This window comes from Oncorhynchus clarkii, chromosome 17 (assembly GCF_045791955.1).
Source record: "Oncorhynchus clarkii lewisi isolate Uvic-CL-2024 chromosome 17, UVic_Ocla_1.0, whole genome shotgun sequence".
Lineage (NCBI taxonomy): Eukaryota > Metazoa > Chordata > Actinopteri > Salmoniformes > Salmonidae > Oncorhynchus > Oncorhynchus clarkii.
The window spans coordinates 70,101,086-70,124,480 of NC_092163.1; the positions used below are offsets into that span (position 1 = coordinate 70,101,086).

The 23,395-nt window shown below is 45.0% G+C and overlaps 1 protein-coding gene across 1 annotated transcript in view; it reads right to left on the reverse strand.

Annotated features, from left to right (window-relative positions):
• Positions 1–12,350, reverse strand: part of LOC139369916 (macrophage-stimulating protein receptor-like) — a 31,287-nt gene extending 18,937 nt beyond the window's left edge. The window contains exons 1-2 of the mRNA XM_071109198.1: positions 12,163–12,350; positions 9,358–10,632 (exon numbers count right to left, since the gene is read on the reverse strand). Coding sequence (XP_070965299.1) covers positions 9,358–10,560 — 1,203 coding nt within the window. The 5' untranslated portion in view covers positions 10,561–10,632; positions 12,163–12,350. The remainder of the gene's footprint in view (positions 1–9,357; positions 10,633–12,162) is intronic.
• Positions 12,351–23,395: the final 11,045 nt, after the last annotated feature.

Consider the following 23,395-nt stretch of genomic DNA (forward strand, 5'->3'; position numbering starts at 1 on the left):
GCATTGCTGCAGAGGTTGAAGGGGTGGGGGGGTCAGCCTGTCAGTGCTCAGACCATACGCCGTACACTGCATCATTGGTCTGCATGGCTGTCGTCCCAGAAGGAAGACTCTTCTAAAGATGATGCACAAGAAAGCCCGCAAACAATTTGCTGAAGACAAGCAGACTAAGGACATGGATTACTGGAACCATGTCCTGAGACCAAGATAAACTTATTTGGTTCAGATGGTGTCAAGCGTGTGTGGCGGCAACCAGGTGAGGAGTACAAAGACAAGTGTCTTGCAAGTGTCTTGCATAAGTGCTGCCGGCACTGGGGAGCTACAGTTCATTGAGGGAACCATGAATGCCAACATGTACTGTGACATACTGAAGCAGAGCATGATCCCCTCCCTTCGGAGACTGGGCCGCAGAGCAGTATTCCAACATGATAACGACCCCAAACACACCTCCAAGACAACCACTGCCTTGCTAAAGAAGCTGAGGGTAAAGGTAATGGACTGGCCAAGCATGTCTCCAGACCTAAACCCTATTGAGCATCCGTGGGACATCCTCAAACGGAAGCTGGAGGAGTGCAAGGTCTCTTAACATCCACCAGCTCCATGATGTCGTCATGGAGGAGTGGAAGAGGACTCCAGTGGCAACCTGTGAAGCTCTGGTGCACTCCATGCCCAAGAGGGTTAAGGCAGTGCTGGAAAATGATGGTGGCCACACAAAATATTGACACTTTGGGCCCAATTTGGACATTTTCACTTAGGGGTGTACTCACTAGTCAAGGACCATATCACCTCCACCCTACCTGACACCCTAGACCCACTCCAATTTGCTTACCGCCCAAATAGGTCCACAGACGATGCAATCTCAACCACACTGCACACTGCCCTAACCCATCTGGACAAGAGGAATACCTATGTGAGAATGCTGTTCATCGACTACAGCTCAGCATTTAACACCACAGTACCCTCCAAACTCGTCATCAAGCTCGAGACCCTGGGTCTCGACCCCGCCCTGTGCAACTGGTTACTGGACTTCGTGACGGGCCGCCCCCAGGTGGTGAGGGTAGGTAACATCTCCACCCCGCTGATCCTCAACACTGGGGCCCCACAAGGGTGCGTTCTGAGCCCTCTCCTGTACTCCCTGTTCACCCACGACTGCATGGCCACGCACGCCTCCAACTCAATCATCAAGTTTGCGGATGACACAACAGTGGTAAGCTTGATTACCAACAGCGACGAGACGGCCTAGAGGTGAGGGCCCTCGGAGTGTGGTGTCAGGAAAATAACCTCACACTCAACGTCAACAAAACTAAGGAGATGATTGTGGACTTCAGGAAACATCAGAGGGAACACCCCCCTATCCACATCGATGGAACAGCAGTGGAGAGGGTAGTAAGTTTTAAGTTCCTCGGCGTACACATCACAGACAAACTGAATTGGTCCACCCACACCGACAGCATCGTGAAGAAGGCGCAGCAGCGCCTCTTCAACCTCAGGAGGCTGAAGAAATTCGGCTTGTCACCAAAAGCACTCACAAACTTCTACAGATGCACAATCGAGAGCATCCTGTCGGGCTGTATCACCGCCTGGTACGGCAACTGCCCCGCCCACAACCGTAAGGCTCTCCAGAGGGTAGTGAGGTCCGCACAACGCATCACCGGGGGCAAACTACCTGCCCTCCAGGACACCTACACCACCCGATGTCACAGGAAGGCCATAAAGATCATCAAGGACAACAACCACCCGAGCCACTGCCTGTTCACCCCGCTATCATCCAGAAGGCGAGGTCAGTACAGGTGCATCAAAGCTGGGACCGAGAGACTGAAAAACAGCTTCTATCTCAAGGCCATCAGACTGTTAAACAGCCACCACTAACATTGAGTGGCTGCTGCCAATAAACTGACTCAACTAAAGCCACTTTAGTAATGGTAATTTATGTAAAATATCACTAGCCACTTTAAACAATGCTACTTAATATAATGTTTACATACCTTACATTATTCATCTCATATGTCTACGTATATACTGTACTCTATATCATCTACTGCATCTTTAAGTAATACATGTATCAATAGCCACTTTAAACTATGCCACTTTGTTTACATACTCATCTCATATGTATATACTGTACTCGATACCATCTACTGCATCTTGCCTATGCCGTTCTGTACCATCACTCATTCACATATCTTTATGTACATATTCTTTATCCCTTTACACTTGTGTATAAGATAGTAGTTTTGGAATTGTTAGTTAGATTACTTGTTGGTTATTACTGCATTGTCGGAACTAGAAGCACAAGCATTTCGCTACACTCGCATTAACATCTGCTAACCATGTGTATGTGACAAATAGCATTTTATTTGATTTGATTTCGTTGCCAGCGGTTTAGACATTAATGGCTGTGTTGAGTTATTTTGAGGGGACAGCAAATTTACACTATTATACAAGCTGTACACTCACTACTTTACATTGTAGCAAAGTGTAATTTCTTCAGTGTTGTCACATGAAAAGATATACTCAAATATTTACAGAAATGTTAGGGGTGTACTCACTTTTGTAATATACTGTATATGTGTATTAAAGTAGTACAAAGTTAAGCATGAGGTCCCATATTCATAGCATGCAATGATTACATCAGGCTTGTGACTCTCTACAAATTAGAGGTTGACCGATTAATCGGAATGGCCGAATTTCTTAAATCTTTTTTTTTACACCTTTATTTAATCTTTATTTAACTAGGCAAGTCAGTTAAGAACACATTCTTATTTTCAATGACGGCCTAGGAACGGTGGGTTAACTGCCTTGTTCAGGGGCAGAACGACAGATTTTTACCTTGACAGCTCAGCGATTCAATCTTGCAACCTTCCTGTTAACTAGTCGCTCTAACCACCTGCCTCACGAAGAGCCCGCCTGTTATGCGAACGCAGTAAGAAGCCAAGGTAAGTTGCTAGCTAGCAATAAACTTAATCATAATCACTAGTTATAACTACACATGGTTGATGATATTACTAGTTTATCTAGAGTGTCCTGCGTTGCATATAATCAATGCAGTGCGCATTCACGAAAAAGGACTGTCGTTGCTCCAATGTGTACCGAACCATAAACACCAATGCCTTAAAATCATTACACAGAAGTAAATATTTTGAAACCTGCATATTTAGCTAAAAGAAATCCAGTTTAGCAGGCAATATTAAGAATTGTGACACAATTGTGACACAATGTGAAATTGTGTCACTTCTCTTGCGTTCATTGCACGCAGAGTCAGGGTATATGTAACAGTTTGGGCCTCCTGGCTCATTGCGAACTAATTTGCCATAATTTTACGTAATTATGACATAACATTGAAGGTTGTGCAATGTAACAGGAATATTTAGACTGGTGGATGCCACCCGTTAGATGAAATACGGAATGATTCCGTATTTCACTGAAAGAATAAACGTCTTGTTTTCGTGATGATAGTTTACGGATTCGACCATATTAATGACCTAAGGCTCGCATTTCTGTGTGTTATTATGTTATAATTAAGTCTATGATTTGTTAGAGCAGTCTGACTGAGCGATCGTAGGCACCAGCAGACTCATAAGCATTCATTCAAACAGCACTTTTGTGCGTTTTGCCAGCAGCTCTGCTGTTTATGACTTCAAGCCTATCAACTCCCAAGATTAGGCTGGTGTAACGATGTGGTGTGAAATGGCTAGCTAGTTAGCGGGGTGCGCGCTAATAGCGTTTCAAACGTCACTCGCTCTGAGACTTGGAGTAGTTGTTCCCCTTGCTCTGCATGGGAAACGCTGCTTCGAGGGTGGCTGTTGTCATTGTGTTCCTGCTTCGAGCCCAGGTAGGAGCGAGGAGAGGGACGGAAGCTATACTGTTACATTGGCAATACTCAAGTGCCTATAAGAACATCCAATAGTCAAAGGTATATGAAATACAAATTGTATAGGGAGAAATAGTCCTATAATTCCTATAATAACTACAACCAAAAACTTCTTACCTGGGAATATGAAGACTCATGTTAAAAGGAACCACCAGTTTTCATATGTGCTCATGTTTTCTTACATGGCACATATTGCACTTTTACTTTCTTCTCCAACACTTTGTTTTTGCATTATTTAAACCAAATTGAACATGTTTCATTATTTATTTGAGGCTAAATTGATTTTATTGATGTATTATATTAAGTTAAAATAAGTGTTCATTCAGTATTGTTATAATTGTCATTATTACAAATACATTTTAAAAATCGGCCGATTAATCGGTATCAGCTTTTTTTTGTCCTCCAATAATCGGTATCGGCGTTGAAAAATCATAATCGGTCAACCTCTACTACAAATTGGTTGGATGCATTTGCTTTTTTTATGGTTGTGTTTCTGATTATTTTGTGCCCCACCACCACACACACCACCACGCACACCACCACGCACACCACCACGCACACCACCACGCACACACACACACACACACACACACACACACACACACACCACCCCACCACAAACACCGCACCACCACACACGCACACACGCACCCCACCACACACACCACCCCACCACAAACACCGCACCACCACACACACACACACGCACCCCACCACACACACCACCGCACCACCACCACAAACCCCACCACACACATACCCCACCACCACACACCCCACCACACACACACACATACACACACACCACTAAACACACACACCCCCACCACCATACACACACACCCGCACCCCACCACCACCACCACACCCGCACCCCACCACCACATACACACACCCGCACCCCACCACCACCACCACACACACACACACAACCACACACACAAACACCACCGCACCACCACACACAAACCACCACAAACACCGCACCACCACACACATACACACACACACCCCACCACACACCCCACCACCACACACACACACACACACACCACCACACACACACCCCACCACCACACACACAAACCACCACAAACACCGCACCACCACACACACACACCCCACCACACACCCCACCACCACACACACACACACACACACCACCACACACACACCCGCACCCCACCACATACACACACCCGCACCCCACCACCACACACACCCCACCACCACACCCCCCCCCCCACCACCACACACCCCCCCCCCCACACGCACTCCCCACCACCACACGCACCCCCCACCACCACACACACTCCCCACCACCACCACACACACTCCCCACCACCACCACACACACTCCCCACCACCACCACACACTCTCCCCACCACCACCACACACACACTCTCCCCACCACCACCACACACCACTCCCCACCACCACACACACACTCCCCACCACCACCACACACACTCCCCACCACCACCACACACACTCCCCACCACCACCACACACACTCCCCACCACCACCACACACACTCCCCACCACCACCACACACACTCCCCACCACCACCACACACACTCCCCACCACCACACATACACTCCCCACCACCACACATACACTCCCCACCACCACACACACACACTCCCCACCACCACACACACACACTCCCCACCACCACACACACACACACTCCCCACCACCACACATACACTCCCCACCACCACACATACACTCCCCACCACCACACACACACTCCCCACCACCACACACACACTCCCCACCACCACACACACACACACTCCCCACCACCACACACACACACACTCCCCACCACCACACACACACACACTCCCCACCACCACACACACACACACTCCCCACCACCACACACACACACACTCCCCACCACCACACACACACACACTCCCCACCACCACACACACACACACACTCCCCACCACCACACACACACACACACTCCCCACCACCACACACACACACACACTCCCCACCACCACACACACACACACTCCCCACCACCACACACACACTCCCCACCACCACACACACACTCCCCACCACCACCACACACACACTCCCCACCACCACACACACACACACTCCCCACCACCACACACACACACACTCCCCACCACCACACACACACACACTCCCCACCACCACACACACACACACTCCCCACCACCACACACACACACACTCCCCACCACCACACACACACACACTCCCCCCACCACCACACACACACTCCCCACCACCACACACACACACCCCACCACCACACATACACTCCCCACCACCACACATACACTCCCCACCACCACACACACACTCCCCACCACCACACACACACTCCCCACCACCACACACACTCCCCACCACCACACACACACTCCCCACCACCACACACACCCACCACCACCACACACCCCACCACCACCACCCAGCAGAACATAAATAAAGCTACTCCAACACAGCACAATTATCTAACCTGCCCTCACATGCCTCTTTACCGTCCCTTTAAGTGTCTTCTACACACATCTTTATCTGATCTTCCATGTTCCTACAACTTAACTATAATCAGTTGAGATGTTTAACACTGACAATATGGCTGGCAGTACACTTCTCTAACAGTGTATTTTTGTATTGAGTTGTAAACAACAATGACAGTAATAACTCATGACATCATCTGCTTAAACACTTCTGAGATGGAATTAAGTTGAGTAACCCTTCTTATAAACAGTAATCCCACCTCTCTCTCATACATACATACATACATACATACATACATACATATATATATATATACACACTGCTCAAAAAAATAAAGGGAACACTTAAACAACACAATGTTACTCCAAGTCAATTACACTCCTGTGAAATCAAACTGTCCACTTAGGAAGCAACACTGATTGACAATAAATTTCACATGCTGTTGTGCAAATGGAATAGACAACAGGTGGAAATTATAGGCAATTAGCAAGACACCCCCAATAAAGGAGTGGTTCTGCAGGTGTTGACCACAGACCACTTCTCAGTTCCTATGCTTCCTGGCTGATGTTTTGGTCACTTTTGAATGCTGGCGGTGCTTTCACTCTAGTGGTAGCATGAGACGGAGTCTACAACCCACACAAGTGGCTCGGGTAGTGCAGCTCATCCAGGATGGCACATCAGCGTAGTGTCCAGAGCATGGAGGCGCTACCAGGAGACAGGCCAGTAACTCAGGAGACGTGGAGGAGGCCATAGGAGGGCAACAACCCAGCAGCAGGACCGCTACCTCCGCCTTTGTGCAAGGAGGGGTAGGAGGAGCACTGCCAGAGCCCTGCAAAATGACCTCTAGCAGGCCACAAATGTGCATGTGTCTGCTCAAACGGTCAAAAACAGACTCCATGAGGGTGGTATGACGTCCACAGGTGGGGGTTGTGCTTACAGCCCAACACCGTGCAGGACGTTTGGCATTTGCCAGAGAACACCAAGATTGGCAAATTCGCCACTGGCGCCCTGTGCTCTTCACAGATGAAAGCAGGTTTACACTGAGCACGTGACATACGTGACAGAGTCTGGAGACACCGTGGAGAACGTTCTGCTGCCTGCAACATCCTCCAGCATGACCGGTTTGGCGGTGGGTCAGTCATGGTGTGGAGTGGCATTTCTTTGGGGGGGCCGCACAGCCCTCTATGTGCTCGCCAGAGGTAGCCTGACTGCCATTAGGTACCGAGATGAGATCCTCAGACCCTGTGTGAGACCATATGCTGGTGCGGTTGGCCCTGGGTTCCTCCTAATGCAAGACAATGCTAGACCTCATGTGGCTGGAGTGTGTCAGCAGTTCCTGCAAGAGGAAGGCATTGATGCTATGGACTGGCCCGCCCGTTCCCCAGACCTGAATCCAATTGAGCACATCTGAGACATCATGTCTCGCTTCATCCACCAACGCCACGTTGCACCACAGACTGTCCAGGAGTTGGCGGATGCTTTAGTCCAGGTCTGGGAGGAGATCCCTCAGGAGACCATCCGCCACCTCATCAGGAGCATGCGCAGGCGTTGTAGGGAGGTCATACAGGCACGTGGAGGCCACACACACTACTGAGCCTCATTTTGACTTGTTTTAAGGACATTACATCAAAGTTGGATCAGCCTGTAGTGTGGTTTTCCACTTTAATTTTGAGTGTGACTCCAAATCCAGACCTCCATGGGTTGATAAATTTGATTTCCATTGATAATTTGTGTGATTTTGTTGTCAGCACATTCAACTATGTAAAGAAAAAAGTATTTAATAAGAATATTTCATTCATTCAGATCTAGGATGTGTTATTTTAGTGTTCCCTTTATTTTTTTGAGCAGTGTATATAGAACACGTAGGAGCCAGGCACAGGGATACACTCCCTCCCATTCACATTGTGTCACTTTTATCAACTCCATTTATAACCTCAGAGTTGGCACACCGCCCCTGCAGGTGTCCGTATGGTTCTATGAGCTCAAAAAAGGTGAATGTTTGAAAGTCACAGTGATAAGGCCACACCTTGATAGCAGATATCACACAGCAAACACCATTGTTTAAAATTAATGCAGTTTGTTGAGATCTATTCTTCCAACTATACATACACTACATTTCCTATCCTCCCGTGTCATTTCCATTTCCTATCCTTCCTGTGCCATAACCTGGTCACAGTCATAATATATTTTTTAAACAGCTTAATTCAATAATTTTGAACATTTGTAATGATGAAATACAAGGTGTGTCATACAATATGTAAAGTCTACCCTAAGCTTCCATAGTTAAGATTTCAGGAACAACGGTACTGTAGCAGGGCATTCATGTATAGTACTCAGGCTGTATCAACAGTTCCCACCCTTTCAGCATGGTATGGTAATAGTCATGATTGTAACTCAACAGAGCAGAACACCAGTGTGGCAATACACTGGTGGGATCTGACTCATTCACCCCTCCCTCCCTGTTCTCACACACCCGACTTCCTCCGCTCACAGCACTGGTACTTGTAATGGACAATGCAATTGAAATAACCAACCTTTATGTTACTCTAATGACATATTTTTAGAGTATATCTTCCTATCTACCATCAGGCTTCACCGACAACCCAACCGAAGCCCTGGCAGAGCAGAGCAGAACAGCAGAACAGAGCGGAGCAGAGTTGAGCTGAGTAGAGTTGAGCTGAGTAGAGCGGAGGAGAACAGAGTGGAGCAGAGCAGAACAGCAGAACAGAGCGGAGCAGAGTTGAGCTGAGTAGAGTTGAGCTGAGTAGAGCGGAGGAGAACAGAGTGGAGCAGAGCAGAACAGAACGGAGCGGAACAGAGTGGAGGAGAGCAGAACAGAGTGGAGCGGAGCAGAGCAGAACGGAGCGGAACAGAGTGGAGGAGAGCAGAACAGAGTGGAGCAGAGCAGAACAGAGCGGAGCAGAACAGAGCGGAACAGAGCTGAGTGGAGTTGAGTAGGCCTGTCACTGACCTCATGAGGGCAGCTCTCGCAGAGCTGGAAGTGGCAGAGCCCCCTGGAGAGCTGCTCTGTGCTGGACCTGCAGCAGTCCTCTGCTCCCCGGTCGATGGCCCTGTTCACGTTGGGCATGGGGAAGGCACACATGGCTGAGTTACTGTAGGGCCTCCCAGAGCCATCTGTCACTGCAAACACTCCATAGAGGATGTCATCCTTCTCCCCCACCCCCAGCTCCTCTGCCAGCTCCTTCCCTGCCCGGCTGAAGTGGGCCGCCTGCAGCCCGTTATACACCACGTCCTGGAAAATATTGTCCCCCCCCCTCCTCCTCCGCCTGCGTTTAGGCTCAAAGCGACACTCCAGCACCACCTCACGGTACAGCCACGCTTCCGTGTCCTTCACCGGGAGACGGCCCAACCGAGTCTGATATGAGTCCAGGATGTTCTCCCTCTGGACAGACAGGAAGTAGACATAGTCCTGTGTGGAGAAGCTGTAGATGTAGTCGATCTGGTAGGAGTTCTGTAGTTTAGGGAGCACAGTCAGACCCTGCATGACCATCTCAAAGCCATCCAGGGTCGACAGTGGCCGGCGCACCGATAAGGACGGTCTGCCGTACCTCTGTGCCACACGCTCATTGAGTGTAGCCGCTACAAAGAAGTAGGCTGTGTGGCCTTGCTCCACGATGATGACCTCAGTGCCCAGGGGGCTGGCCAGGCAGTCAGGGCAAAGGGACGGAGAGTTAGCATCCTTCCTGAAGAGACATTCAGATTTAGGTGGGGTATCATTAGAGCTAAGTTCGTGTAAATGACAGATCCCATGCTGAGAGCTCCCACAGGAGTACAGAGAGTTAAGATAAGGTGATGGGTCCAAGAGCAGGACCTCATTGTCCGTGTCTACTGAGTCCTCAAGATCGGCCTCGATGTCACACAGGCCACAGGTCTGACACTCTGGGCTGCCCACTGGGCCTGTCCTCAGCTCCCATAACTTACTGAGCTCTCCACTCACTGCCTCAATCACATTCTGAGAAGCCACATAAACCTCAGGCATGTACAGGTTGACCACTATGTTCTGGATGGGTTTGGCTGTCTGGAAGTGGGGTATTGAGTAGTTAAAGGTGAAATCCACCTCCTTGCGAGGAGTCCTGGGACAGGTGTCCAGTCCTGAGGCTTTGAGCGTCTGTATCCATATGGATGTCACCAGGAAGTTGGCCCAGGGGACCATCTCCACTGCTACTGCCTGTTACCTACAACCACGAGAACATCTCCTCCTGAACATTCTGGTGATCAGCAGGAGCTATGTGTAAAAGAAAGAGAGAGAGAGAGAGAGAGAGAGAGAGAGAGAGAGAGAGAGAGAGAGCGAGAGAGAGAGGAGAATGTGGATGAACTAGAAGGAATTTATAATAACTCTCTAACCCATTTACAACAGAGAACTAGTGGTTTGATGTACTAATCTTGTAAAAAGGGGGATGAGAAAAAATATCTCCTAAGTGCCATGATTACTCTGCTAGCCTGATTTATATGACCAGAGTGAGTCAGTTTTGTTTACTCTGCTAGTCTGATTTATATGACCAGTGAGTCAGTTTTGTTTACTCTGCTAGTCTGATTTATATGACCAGAGTGAGTCAGTTTTGTTTACTCTGCTAGTCTGATTTATATGACCAGTGAGTCAGTTTTGTTTACTCTGCTAGTCTGATTTATATGACCAGAGTGAGTCTGTTTTGTTTACTCTGCTAGTCTGATTTATATGACCAGAGTGAGTCAGTTTTGTTTACTCTGCTCATGTTTTTAAAGAGAGAAGATAGTATGGGTATTATTGGGGGATGGGAAGGTTTGCTGATACAATCTGTGGTTGAGGGAGTGGCATTTTGTGCTAAAACTATAAACATGATTTCATATTTATCCAAAAGGATTGGTATGCATAACGTAAGTGTTTGAGTAGCAGTCACCAGACTGAGTCATTAGAGTTTCACTCTATGGGAAACACCAAAGCAGGTCAAGAATCTACATTGTACAAGACAAAACATGCTCCCTGTTGACGTAACTGTGGAAATGCACTGTTTGCGTTTCAGAGTCTCTCTTCCATCAAATGAACAAAAAACAATAGCTAAATCACTTGGTGTAACCCGATTTCAAGTGTTTGTAGAACCATGGTCACATGAGTTAGATGTCAGAATGAAAGATTAGATGAAAATGGTGACGTTTCAGTAACTTCCTGTAATAGAGCACCTCCACCAAAATGCTGTCTGAATATAAAATAGGCCTACACTACAGAATAAAACACAATTCAGCCTCCAATCACAACAATTATGTGTGGTCTATAATCTTTGATTATAACCTACAGGCTCCTGAGTGGCGCAGCGGTCTAAAGCACTGCATCTCAGTGCTAGAGATGTCACTACAAACCCTGGTTCAATCCCTGGCTGTATAAAAACCGGTCGAGAGTGCCATAGACCAGCGCACAATTGGCCGGGTTAGAGGAAGGTTTGGCCGTCATTATGAAACATGAATTTGTTCTTAACTGACTTGCCTCCCTAAATAAAGGTTATGTTATAGATATGTGATTGACAGAATTGTGTTTATGATAGTTTGTAGGCTATCCATTTCTGTGTAGAATAAGAGAAGCGGATAGGCTAATACGTCATACTTTTTTAGATAACTGGAAGATGAAGAAAAACACAAGACAAACAATTGGATGAAAAATCCTCGGGATGTTTTGGTAGAGTACTAGAATACAACCGACATGCACACTTATTGATAATAAAGAAATGATGAATGCACTGACTTAGTGTAAAGTAATATGCCAGCCAGATTGCCAGGTACATACCTGAGTGCGTATAATGCCGTGTCTCCAGATAACTAAAGTCTTGATTCTCAGACACAACACTGGCTGTCTTTGATGTTGTCTGTGGCACTAGGCTACATGCGGTCCAGTTCTGTTCTGTGCACGTGTTGATGTATGGAGCAATTTCAGAAACTCCATGTGAACTTTCTGTATGTATCCTGGGACAAGACGCACACCTGGAGCACAATTCCGCATATACTCCTCATGCCCCGCCTACCGCAAGGAAGTACGCACTGGTTATGATTTCACAATCTATTTTTTTTTCTGTCCTATGCCATATCAAATATTGCTTTTTTTCTCGCTTGAGATTCTCATCTGAAGTCACTTGAAGGAAAGCAATTTTCACACTCACGCATGAAAGCAAGCGATCACACACTCACTCGGGGTTGTAAGGGGTACAAGAGAGGAGACCCAAGCATTCTTGGCAAATGGAATTCCGCTGTGGGATACGCCTCCCTGCAAACAGTTGCCAAATATGCATTGCTATCAGATACATCTCAGACGCATCCCATACCAGGAAAGAATGCGCAATCTCAAGGGAAAAATATATTATCCTTTACACATAAAACACAAATAGTATACTGACTACCAATCAACAAGAAATTAAAAGAGCAGCAATATCAATTTACTTAATGGTAAGTGAGGACCTTTAGCCTCTGAAAAAGGTGTAGGGTATTAAAACTATGTTATTTTTGGGGGACCAGACCAGGGAGAGCAGCCTGGTAGACAGCCTCATAGACTAGACGTAACATAGTAAAAGTAATTCTGGGACACTCACAATAGTAATATATGTGACCGGCCGCCTTGATTCAGTCTTATGTAGCAAAATATGAAATGGTGTCTTTACATTGGATAAAAGCAGACACAGAACTACAAAATGGTATATCATACACTGCATTTGAAGAACAATGGGAAAGTAATTCTGCTCTGAAAGTTGATTAACTTGTAACCTCACTTTTGAGAAAATGGCCTTTGAATGTTTGGGTACCTACTGGAGAGCTCTTCTTTTTCTACACCCATTCAGCATCATTCACACCCTCTTAAGCTTTATTCCCACCCATCTCTTTAAGGGTTGACCCGAGCGTTCTGTCCTAACAACAGCAGTCAAGCATCCAAGCTAACTGACTAACATTTGCTAGCTTGCTAGCTACTTCTAGACACAAACGAGAGAACACTGACCATTTAACTCTCCCTAGCAGAGCTGGTTAGGCTGTTTTTATGTTATCCAGTGCTTTCGTGACGGCAACTGTGCTGCTGGCAGCAATTTACGCTTTTTTGCCAACGTTTACTGACACCGGACATATTCAACGGATGTTGAGTGTTCATAAATTCATCAGTTATTTTGCTCTCTGGCACACAGACAAGAGTGCTCTAAAATTGGAGCAGCTAGCCAGAGCGAATTTACCAGCTACATCTATCAACAGTTGTCGCACTGACATTCTATTGAAATGTTTACTTGCATAGTGGAGACTTTTGTTAAGACATGTAGCTAGCTAGCTAGCTAAGCAATGAACCATAATCCCAACTCATGACGCGACTACCCTGCATGAATCTGCAGGTAACTAACCAACCAAGGTCAATGTTAGCTAGCTAACATGAGGCTATAACCAGCAAAGCAAATGGCTCTGAGATACGAATAATAAGATCATACAAGTAACATTAGTTAAGGAGCCAGCCAGTTAACATTAGCTAGCTAACAGTACACTTTAACTTTCAATTAAAACGACTTTGTCAAAATTAGAAATGTGTAATATCAGAACAGTTTTGCTACCTAGACTATCTTATTTGTATACATCATGGATGGACGCTTCTCCCTGTCACGAATGCCATGGTTGCCGTTAGTTTGAAGATGTAATCCGGAGACAGGTGTTTTCTCCATCAGATGTCCATCAGGTGTTTTCTCCACTGATTTCAAAACTCGGTCTTCCTTAAAGTGGAAAGCAACACTTATGCAGTTCCACAACGCAATATATATTTCTTAACTTCTTGGTGACAGATGGCAGTATTTTCACCTCCGGATGAAATGCATGCTCAAATTCAACTGTGCTCCTCATCCCCAGAAGATAAGATATGCATATTATTAGTAGATTTGGATATAAAACACTCTGAAGTTTCTAAAACTGTTTGAATCATGTCTGTGAGTATAACATAACTTATTTAGCAGGTGAAACCCCGAGGACAAACCATTCAGATTGTTTTTTTTTTAGGTCACTCTCTTTTCAATGGGAATGCAGATTTCTAAGGGACCTTCTTGCAGTTCCTATCGCTTCCACTGGATGTCAACAGTCTTTAGAAATTGGTTGAGGTTATTCCTTTGTGTAATGAAGAAGTACGGCCATCTTGAACGAGTGTCACTTGAAGTGTACTGTTAGATAGAGGTGCGTAACCAGAAAGCATGCTACAGTTTGTTTTCTTCCTGTATTGAACACAGATAATCCCTTCTTCAATTTTATCGTTTATCGTAAAAAAAAAAACTAAAGTTGTATTACAAAAGTAGTTTGAAATGTTTTGGCAAAGTTTACAGGTAACTTTTGAGATATTTTGTAGTCACTTTGCGCAAGTTGGAACCGGTGTTTTTCTGCATCAAAAGTGCCAAATAAATGGACATTTTGGATATATATCGACTGAATTAATCGAACAAAAGGACCATTTGTGATGTTCATGAGACATTGGAGTGCCAACAAAAGAAGCTCATCAAAGGTAAGGCATGAATTATATTTTTATTTCTGCTTTTTGTGTCGCGCCTGCAGGTTTGAAATACGTTTTCTCTCTTTATTTACGAAGGTAATATCCTCAGATAATAGCATCGTTTGCTTTCGCCGAAAAGCCTTTTTGAAATCTGACATGTTGGCTGGATTCACAGCAAGTTTAGCTTTAATTTGCTCTCTTGCATGTGTGATTTAATGAAAGTTTGATTTTTATAGTAATTATTTTTATATATGTTTAGTAATTTTATTTGAATCTGGTGCTCTGCATGTTCCCTGGCTTTTGGCCCGGTGGGACACATACCACGCTACTTTGTAATTACTTAGCATGTTAGCTAACCTGTCCCCTAATCCTTTAACCTAACTCCTAAATGTAATCCTAACCCCTAGCCTAGCTAACATTAGCCAGATAGCTAGCTAGAATATGTAACATATCATACTTTTTGCAAATTCGTAAGATATTGTACGTTTTGCAAATTCATAACATATAATACCAATTAATACATACAATACGATGTGAGTGTCCCGGATTTACATACAGAATAATACAAAATCCTCTGAGACCAGGTTGCAGACCAATAGGCCTACAACAGGCATGGGTCAGTGTTGTCTTAAACGTACTCTTGTCTTGGATTGGTTTTACTTCCTCATATTCAAAATGTCCTCACTTATTGCTTGTCTTTATTCATACTAAATAAAACATATACTCCCTCCATGGTGCACACAGTCAAACATTTACCTATGAATCCAAAGTACAAGTCCTGTCCTGGGACCGGTTTCCCGATAGCCATGGAATTTAGGCTTACTAGTGTTTTAACAATGCATCGTAAAAATAACTTCACTCCTGTTTCCCATGACACCACGCAGTGCACTCGTTACAAAGTGAAAGCTTGCTGTGTGTGTTGGCAGTCAATGTTAATATTTTATCGCTGTTAGCTCATTGCACATTTTATTGTGTTGCACATTTTCTTCTGTTCCACTGAATGCTGTTTTGATGAGTAACTAAATTTGTTTTCAGAATGTAGTTGGGACAGAGAGCCCAGCATGCGACACAACAACACAGCAGGAAAACTACCGTTTCTCAAAATGTATACAAATAACTTAAAAAAGATTTGACTGCTAAATGGAACTTAACTGGCTAATTTTAGCTAGCTAACATTAACGTAGCTCTCTGGCTAATCCTCCATGGACATGGTAAATTTACATTTTTACCTGTAGGCATTGGTTGTATCTAGCTAGCTAACATTTTGATATCTGTTTATAGCATGTCTGATAGTAAATGTGTGTGTGTGTGTGTGTGTGTGTGCGTGTGTGTGTGTGTGCGTGCGTGCGTGCGTGCGTGTGTGCGTGCATGTGTGTTTGTGAGAGAGATTGTGATCACAATAACTTTAGAAAACATTGTCATGGCAACGTTTTCATGCTAGTTATGTGTGTGTGTTCTGTGTGTGAGAGAGAGAGAGGGAGGGAGGGGGGAGAGATAATGATTATGATCACAAGATTGTCATCATGTCAACATTGTTTCATGCTAGCTGTGTGTGTGAGGGAGAGAGAGAGAGAGAGAGAGAGAGAGAGAGAGAGAGAGAGAGAGAGAGAGAGAGAGAGAGAGAGAGAGAGAGAGATGCATGAATACACATATCTTTTACAGATTGGTAGGTAAGGGTGCTCTTGAGCGGCTAGATGTTATTTACCATTCGGCCATCAGATTTGCCACCAACGCTCCTGACACATCACTGCACTCTATACTCTTCTGTAAACTGGTCATTTCTGTAAACTAATCGCAAGACTCACTGGTTAATGCTTATTTATAAAAACCCTCTTAGGCCTCACTCCCCACTATCTGAGATATCTACTGCAGCCCTAATCCTCCACATACAACACCCGTTCTGCCAGTCACATTCTATTAAATGTCCCCTAGCACACACATTCCTAGGTCGCTCCTCTTTTCAGTTCGCTGAAGCTAGCGACTGGAACACGCTGCAAAAAAAACACTCAAACTGGACAGTTTTATCTCCATCTCTTCATTCAAAGACTCAATCATGGACACTTACTGACAGTTGTGGCTGCTTCGCATGATGTATTGCTGTCTCTACCTTATTGCCTTTGTGCTGTTGTCTGTGCCCAATAATGTTTGTACCATGTTTGTGCTGCTACCATTTTGTGCTGTTGCCATGTTGTGTTGCTACCATGTTGTTGTCATGTGGTGTTGCTACCATGCTGTGTTGTCATGTGTTGCTGCCATGCTATGTTGTTGTCTTAGGTCTCTCTTTATGTAGTGTTGTGGTGTCTCTCTTGTCATGATGTGTGTTTTGTCCTATATTTTTATTTAATTTATTTTTAATCCTATCCCCCGTCCCCGCAAAAGTCCTTTTGCCTTTTGGTAGGCCATCATTGTAAATAAGAATTTGTTCTTAACTGACTCGCCTAGCTAAATAAATAAATAATATATATATATATATATATATACACAATACATTTTTCATATCCCTGCTCCACCTCAATACTCAATCTAACAATACACCTCTCAACTGCCTTTTTAAATTTTGGATTCTCTTTTTTTGCAGGAATCTTCTAGCTTGGATGGAAGGATGGAGAAGTGAACAAAGTTATCCAGCATGCTGACTAAGACATTTAAATAGCCTATGTTTTGCTATCTATCGCTTTCTCTATCTCTCTCCGTCTATCTGCCTGACTGCCAGATTGCTGAGGGTCAACATAGTCAATGTACTTGCTAGGCTAAGTCTAACTTAGTGAAGACCTTAGGTAATGGTTAATCGGGATTCTTCTGTCTTTACAGTTCCTGAAACATGTCAATGACCTGATGCATGGCTTCTACAGCAGTGCTTGGCCACCCACTCAGTTACCAGTAACCTATTCTGCCACATCACAGGGAAAGGAGACAGCAGAATCACCCCTCCCTAAATCCATAGTCATTGAAAGTAAGATGTGTGCAAAATTATATATATTTTTTTCTGTTTGATACTCTGATCTTCAATAAACCACATCATCACTCTGTACAATTAGTAGATACAGTACAGTAGCTCCCGGGTGAGATCCGTCTAAAGACAGGTAAATAGCGCCCACTAGCAGCTGTCCAGGCTACCTTTCCCCATTAGCATCACTTGTGAAATTTGGGATTGGTGGAGGAGGCACTCCACATTACACAAATACAGGATATGATTAAGTCGGAGAGTTACAAAGCAATCATATCATAATATAGTGGAAACATCCACTGCTAATATTTTAATATGTAATTGCGGATAACTAATTATGAGCAGATATTAAGCACAATGAAACTGTTTGCACCTCAGAACACCCCCCCCCCCCCCCCCACCCCCCCATAAATCTGTCAGCTCCTAAGAAATACACAAAAAAATACAATAGCTAAAGGATTTATTGATTAAAATGTTAATCCTTTCGGCTGGGTAGAAAATGTGCCGAATCAAGCGCCGATTGTGCAATACCTTTCATCCCCTCCCCCCAGAAATTAGACAGTTTGATGAGCTGAGCTGGTGATCCCTCTTCTCTGCGACTATATTAGACCGTATACCACGGGTATGACAAAACATGTATTTTTACTGCTCTAATTACGTTGGTAACCAGATTATAATATCAATAAGGTACCTCGGGTGTTTGGAGTATATGGCCAATATACCATGGCTAAGTGCTGTGCCTGGCACTCCGGGATGCGATGTGCGTAAGAACACGACCCATCGTATGAGAGTTCTCATGTTTATGTTGAGAATCAGAGAATACTGAATACTTTATTTGACACCTTCATGCTGTTCTTCTCCTGTTAACACTAGCAGAGGAAGGATGCGTACCGTGGCTAGGTCAAGTGCGGTCTGTCCCTCCTGTTTCTTCATGGTAGGGTCAGCTCTGTGGGCCAGCAGTAGAGCACACAGTGCAGGACGGCACTTCTGAGTCAGCTCATAGACAGGGGTGAAGGCCCACTTGTCTGTAGCATTCACACACATGTTGAACTTGATCAGGAGGGCTGCAATATCCACGTGCTGTAGAGCAGCTATTCCCAAACTGGGGTACACGCAATGCCATCGGGGTTACGCCAAATAAAAATATATACAAAAATTAAATGTCTTTTTTCATCTTTTTTTCTTCCCATTTTCAAACAGTACATTTATATTTTCCAAAGGGGCTATACATTTGGGTGACGTTTTTCTCTTGCCTGAGTTGCCTTGTTTCACTGCCAAAAATAAAATTAAACCATCTAGTGTTCAGCAAAATAACAACACAATGTCAAATACAGGTAGCCTAGTCAAATAATTAACATCCAATCACATTAACCATTACTATCTTGCGGGAATTCCACTAATGGTCCGTATGTACCTGGGAAAGCACCGAAAAACAGACAGGGACGTTGGACCATCGAAGAGGCGGAAATATGATGAGAACTACATTGATTTGGGGTTCACTTATATTGGGAGTAGTGCCTTTCCTCAGCCACAGTGTGTGGCTATTATATGTGCAAAAGTACTATCTCACAACTCAATGAAACCTTCACTCTTGCGCAGACATTTAGAAACAAAACATGCCAATTTGAAAAATAAGCCACAGGAGTATTTCAGTGAGAATTATGATGACTTTCGAGTAGTAAGAAATGTATAAAAGCAACAGATACCAGTTCGAGCCTCACCAGGAGCAAGTGCTTTTCTTGAACCCCCTGTCTATTTCTTGTCCAGAAGAGGAGCATTTATTCAATCTATTTCATTGAGATAACAGGTCAGAGTACAGGCACAGCTACGATTCAAGTCCATAATCTTCTGAATCACCAGCTATGCCTGACACATCAGCAATGCAGGGTGGCAAGCCTGCTCGAAAGTCCAAGCGGATGGCTGTTTGCGAAGTGAGTTGGTGCTTCGGCAGAGAAAAGAACCAAACAACATGGGGCTCAGCCCACGACCCTGAGATTAAGAGTCTCATGCTCTACCGACTGAGCTAGCCAGGCACCTCAACGGTAATATTGACTTGGTCCGAATATCGTACAGCTCCATTTGTGCAAAATATGGTGATTAGTGAGAGTGTTGTTGATGGATCCTGTGGTGCTGTTAGCGTGGTCATTTTGCAATCTGTTAGTAGGACATTTTATAAGTAATAGGTATGTTCACTGCACTTGTGAAGGTGGTAAATTACCTTTTAATGGCATCAGACCGAGGTTCTGCATCTGTCCTTATGCTCCTAGACCTTAGTGCTGCTTTTGATACCATCGATCACCACATTCTTTTGGAGAGATTGGAAACCCTGATTGGTCTACACGGACAAGTTCTGGCCTGGTTTAGATCTTATCTGTCGGAAAGATATCAGTTTGTCTCTGTGAATGGTTTGTCCTCTGACAAATCAACTGTAAATTTCGGTGTTCCTCAAGGTTCCGTTTTAGGACCACTATTGTTTTCACTATATATTTTACCTCTTGGGGATGTCATTCGAAAATATATTAACTTTCATTGCTATGCGGATGACACACAGCTGTACATTTCAATGAAACATGGTGAAGCCCCAAAATTGCCCTCGCTAGAAGCCTGTGTTTCAGATATAAGGAAGTGGATGGCTGCAAACGTTCTACTTTTATACTCGGACAAAACAGAGATGCTTGTTTTTTTATTTTATTTTTTATTTTATTTCACCTTTATTTAACCAGGTAGGCTAGTTGAGAACAAGTTCTCATTTGCAACTGCGACCTGGCCAAGATAAAGCATAGCAGTGTGAACAGACAACACAGCGTGGAGTAAACAATTAACAAGTCAGTAACACAGTAGAAAAAAAAGGGGGAGTCTATATACATTGTGTGCAAAAGGCATGAGGAGGTAGGCGAATAATTACAATTTTGCAGATTAACACTGGAGTGATAAATGATCATGGTCATGGTGGTCATGTACAGGTAGAGATATTGGTGTGCAAAAGAGCAGAAAAGTAAATAAATAAAAACAGTATGGGGATGAGGTAGGTAAAAATGGGTGGGCTGTTAACCGATAGACTATGTACAGCTGCAGCGCTCGGTTAGCTGCTCAGATAGCAGATGTTTGAAGTTGGTGAGGTAGATAAAAGTCTCCAACTTCAGCGATTTTTGCAATTTGTTCCAGTCACAGGCAGCAGAGAACTGGAACGAAAGGCGGCCAAATGAGGTGTTGGCTTTAGGGATGATCAGTGAGATACACCTGCTGGAGCGCGTGCTACGGATGGGTGTTGCCATCGTGACCAGTGAACTGAGATAAGGCGGAGCTTTACCTAGCATGGACTTGTAGATGACCTGGAGCCAGTGGGTCTGGCGACAAATATGTAGCGAGGGCCAACAGACTAGAGCATACAAGTCGCAGTGGTGGGTGGTATAAGGTGCTTTAGTGACAAAACGGATGGCACTGTGATAAACTGCATCCAGTTTGCTGAGTAGAGTGTTGGAAGCAATTTTGTAGATGACATCGCCGAAGTCGAGGATAGGTAGGATAGTCAGTTTTACTACTTGTTCTAGGTCCCAAGAAACAAAGAGATCGTCTGTTGAATCTGACAATTAATCTTAATGGTTGTACAGTCGTCTCAAATAAAACCGTGAAGGACCTCAGCGTTACTCTGGACCCTGATCTCTCTGTTGACGAACATATCAAGACTGTTTCAAGGACAGCTTTTTTCCATCTACGTAACATTGCAAAAATCAGAAACTTTCTGTCCAAAAATGATGCAGAAAAATTAATCCATGCTTTTGTTACTTCTCGGTTAGACTACCGCAATGCTCTACTTTCCAGCTACCCGGATAAAGCACTAAATAAACTTCAGTTAGTGCTAAATACGGCTGCTAGAATCCTGACTAGAACCCCAAAATTTGATCATATAACTCCAGTGCTAGCCTCCCTACACTGGCTTCCTGTTAAGGCAAGGGCTGATTTCAAGGTTTTACTGCTAACTTACAAAGTATTACATGGACTTGCTCCTACCTATCTCTCTGATTTGGTCCTGCCGTACATACCTACACGTACACTACGGTCACAAGACGCAGGCCTCCTAATTGTCCCTAGAATTTCTAAGCAAACAGCTGGAGACAGGGCTTTCTCCTATAGAGCTCCATTTTTATGGAATGGTCTGCCTACCCATGTGAGAGACGCATACTCCGTCTGAACCTTTAAGTCTTTATTGAAGACTCATATTTTCAGTAGGTTCTATGATTGAGTGTAGTTTGGCCCAGGAGTGTGAAGGTGAACGGAAAGGCACTGGAGCCCTTGCTGTCTCTGCCTGGCCGGTTCCCCTCTCTCCACTGGGATTCTCTGCCTCTAACCCTATTACAGGGGCTGAGTCCCTGGCTTACTGGTGCTCTTCCAGGCCATCCCTAGGAGGGGTGCGTCTCGAGTGGATTCAGTCACTGACGTGATCTTCCTGTCTGGGTTGGCGGCCCCCCTTGGGTTGTGCCATGGCGGAGATCTTTGTGGGCTACACGGGGCCTTGTCTCAGGATGGTAAGTTGGTGGTTGAAGATATCCCTCTAGTGGTGTGGGGGCTGTGCTTTGGTAAAGTGGATGGGGTTATATCCTGCCTGTCCGGGGGTATCGTTGGATGGGGCCACAGTGTCTCCCGACCCCTCCTGTCTCAGCCTCCAGTATTTATGCTGCAGTAGTTTATGTGTCGGGGGGCTATTCTCTCTCTCTCTCTCTCTCTCTCTCTCTCTCTCTCTCTCTCTCTCTCTCTCTCTCTCTCTCTCTCTCTCTCTCTCTCTCTCTCTCTCTCTCTCTCTCTCTCTCTCTCTCTCTCTCTCTCTCTCTCTCTCTCTCTCTCTCTCTCTCTCTCTCTCTCTCTCTCTCTCTCTCTCTCACATACCTCAGGACTACCTGGCCTGATGACTCCTTGCTGTCCCAAGTCCACCGGGCCATGCTGATGCTCCAGTTTCAACTGTTCTGCCTATGGAACCCTGACCTGTTCACCGGACGTGCTACCTGTCCCAGACCTGCTGTTTTCAACTCTCTAGAGACAGCAGGAGCAGTGGAGATACTCAGAATGATCTGCTATGAAAAGTCAACTGACATTTAATCCTGAGGGGCTGACTTGTTGCACTCTCGACAACCACTGTGATTATTATTATTTGACCCTGCTGGTCATCTATGAACACTTGTACATCTTGGCCATGTTCTGTTATAATCTCCACCCGGCACAGCCAGAAGAGGACTGGCCACCCCTCATAGCCTGGTTCCTCTCTCGGTTTCTTCCTAGGTTCTGGTCTTTCTAGGGAGTTTTTCCTAGCCACCGTGCTTCTACAGTACACCTGCATTGCTTGCTGTTTGGGGTTTTAGGCTGGGTTTCTGTACAGCACTTTGTGACATCAGTTGATGTAAGAAGGGCTTTATAAATACATTTGATTTGATTGATAATGTCCTGCAAATAAACATTATTTTTAAAGTTTACATTTTTTATTTTGAAAGTAGTAGGCATTAAGAATTAGCATAAATGTGGATTGGAGCGTTATAGTTTAGTTTCTTCCTAGGTTCTGACCTTTCTAGGGAGTTTTTCCTAGCCACC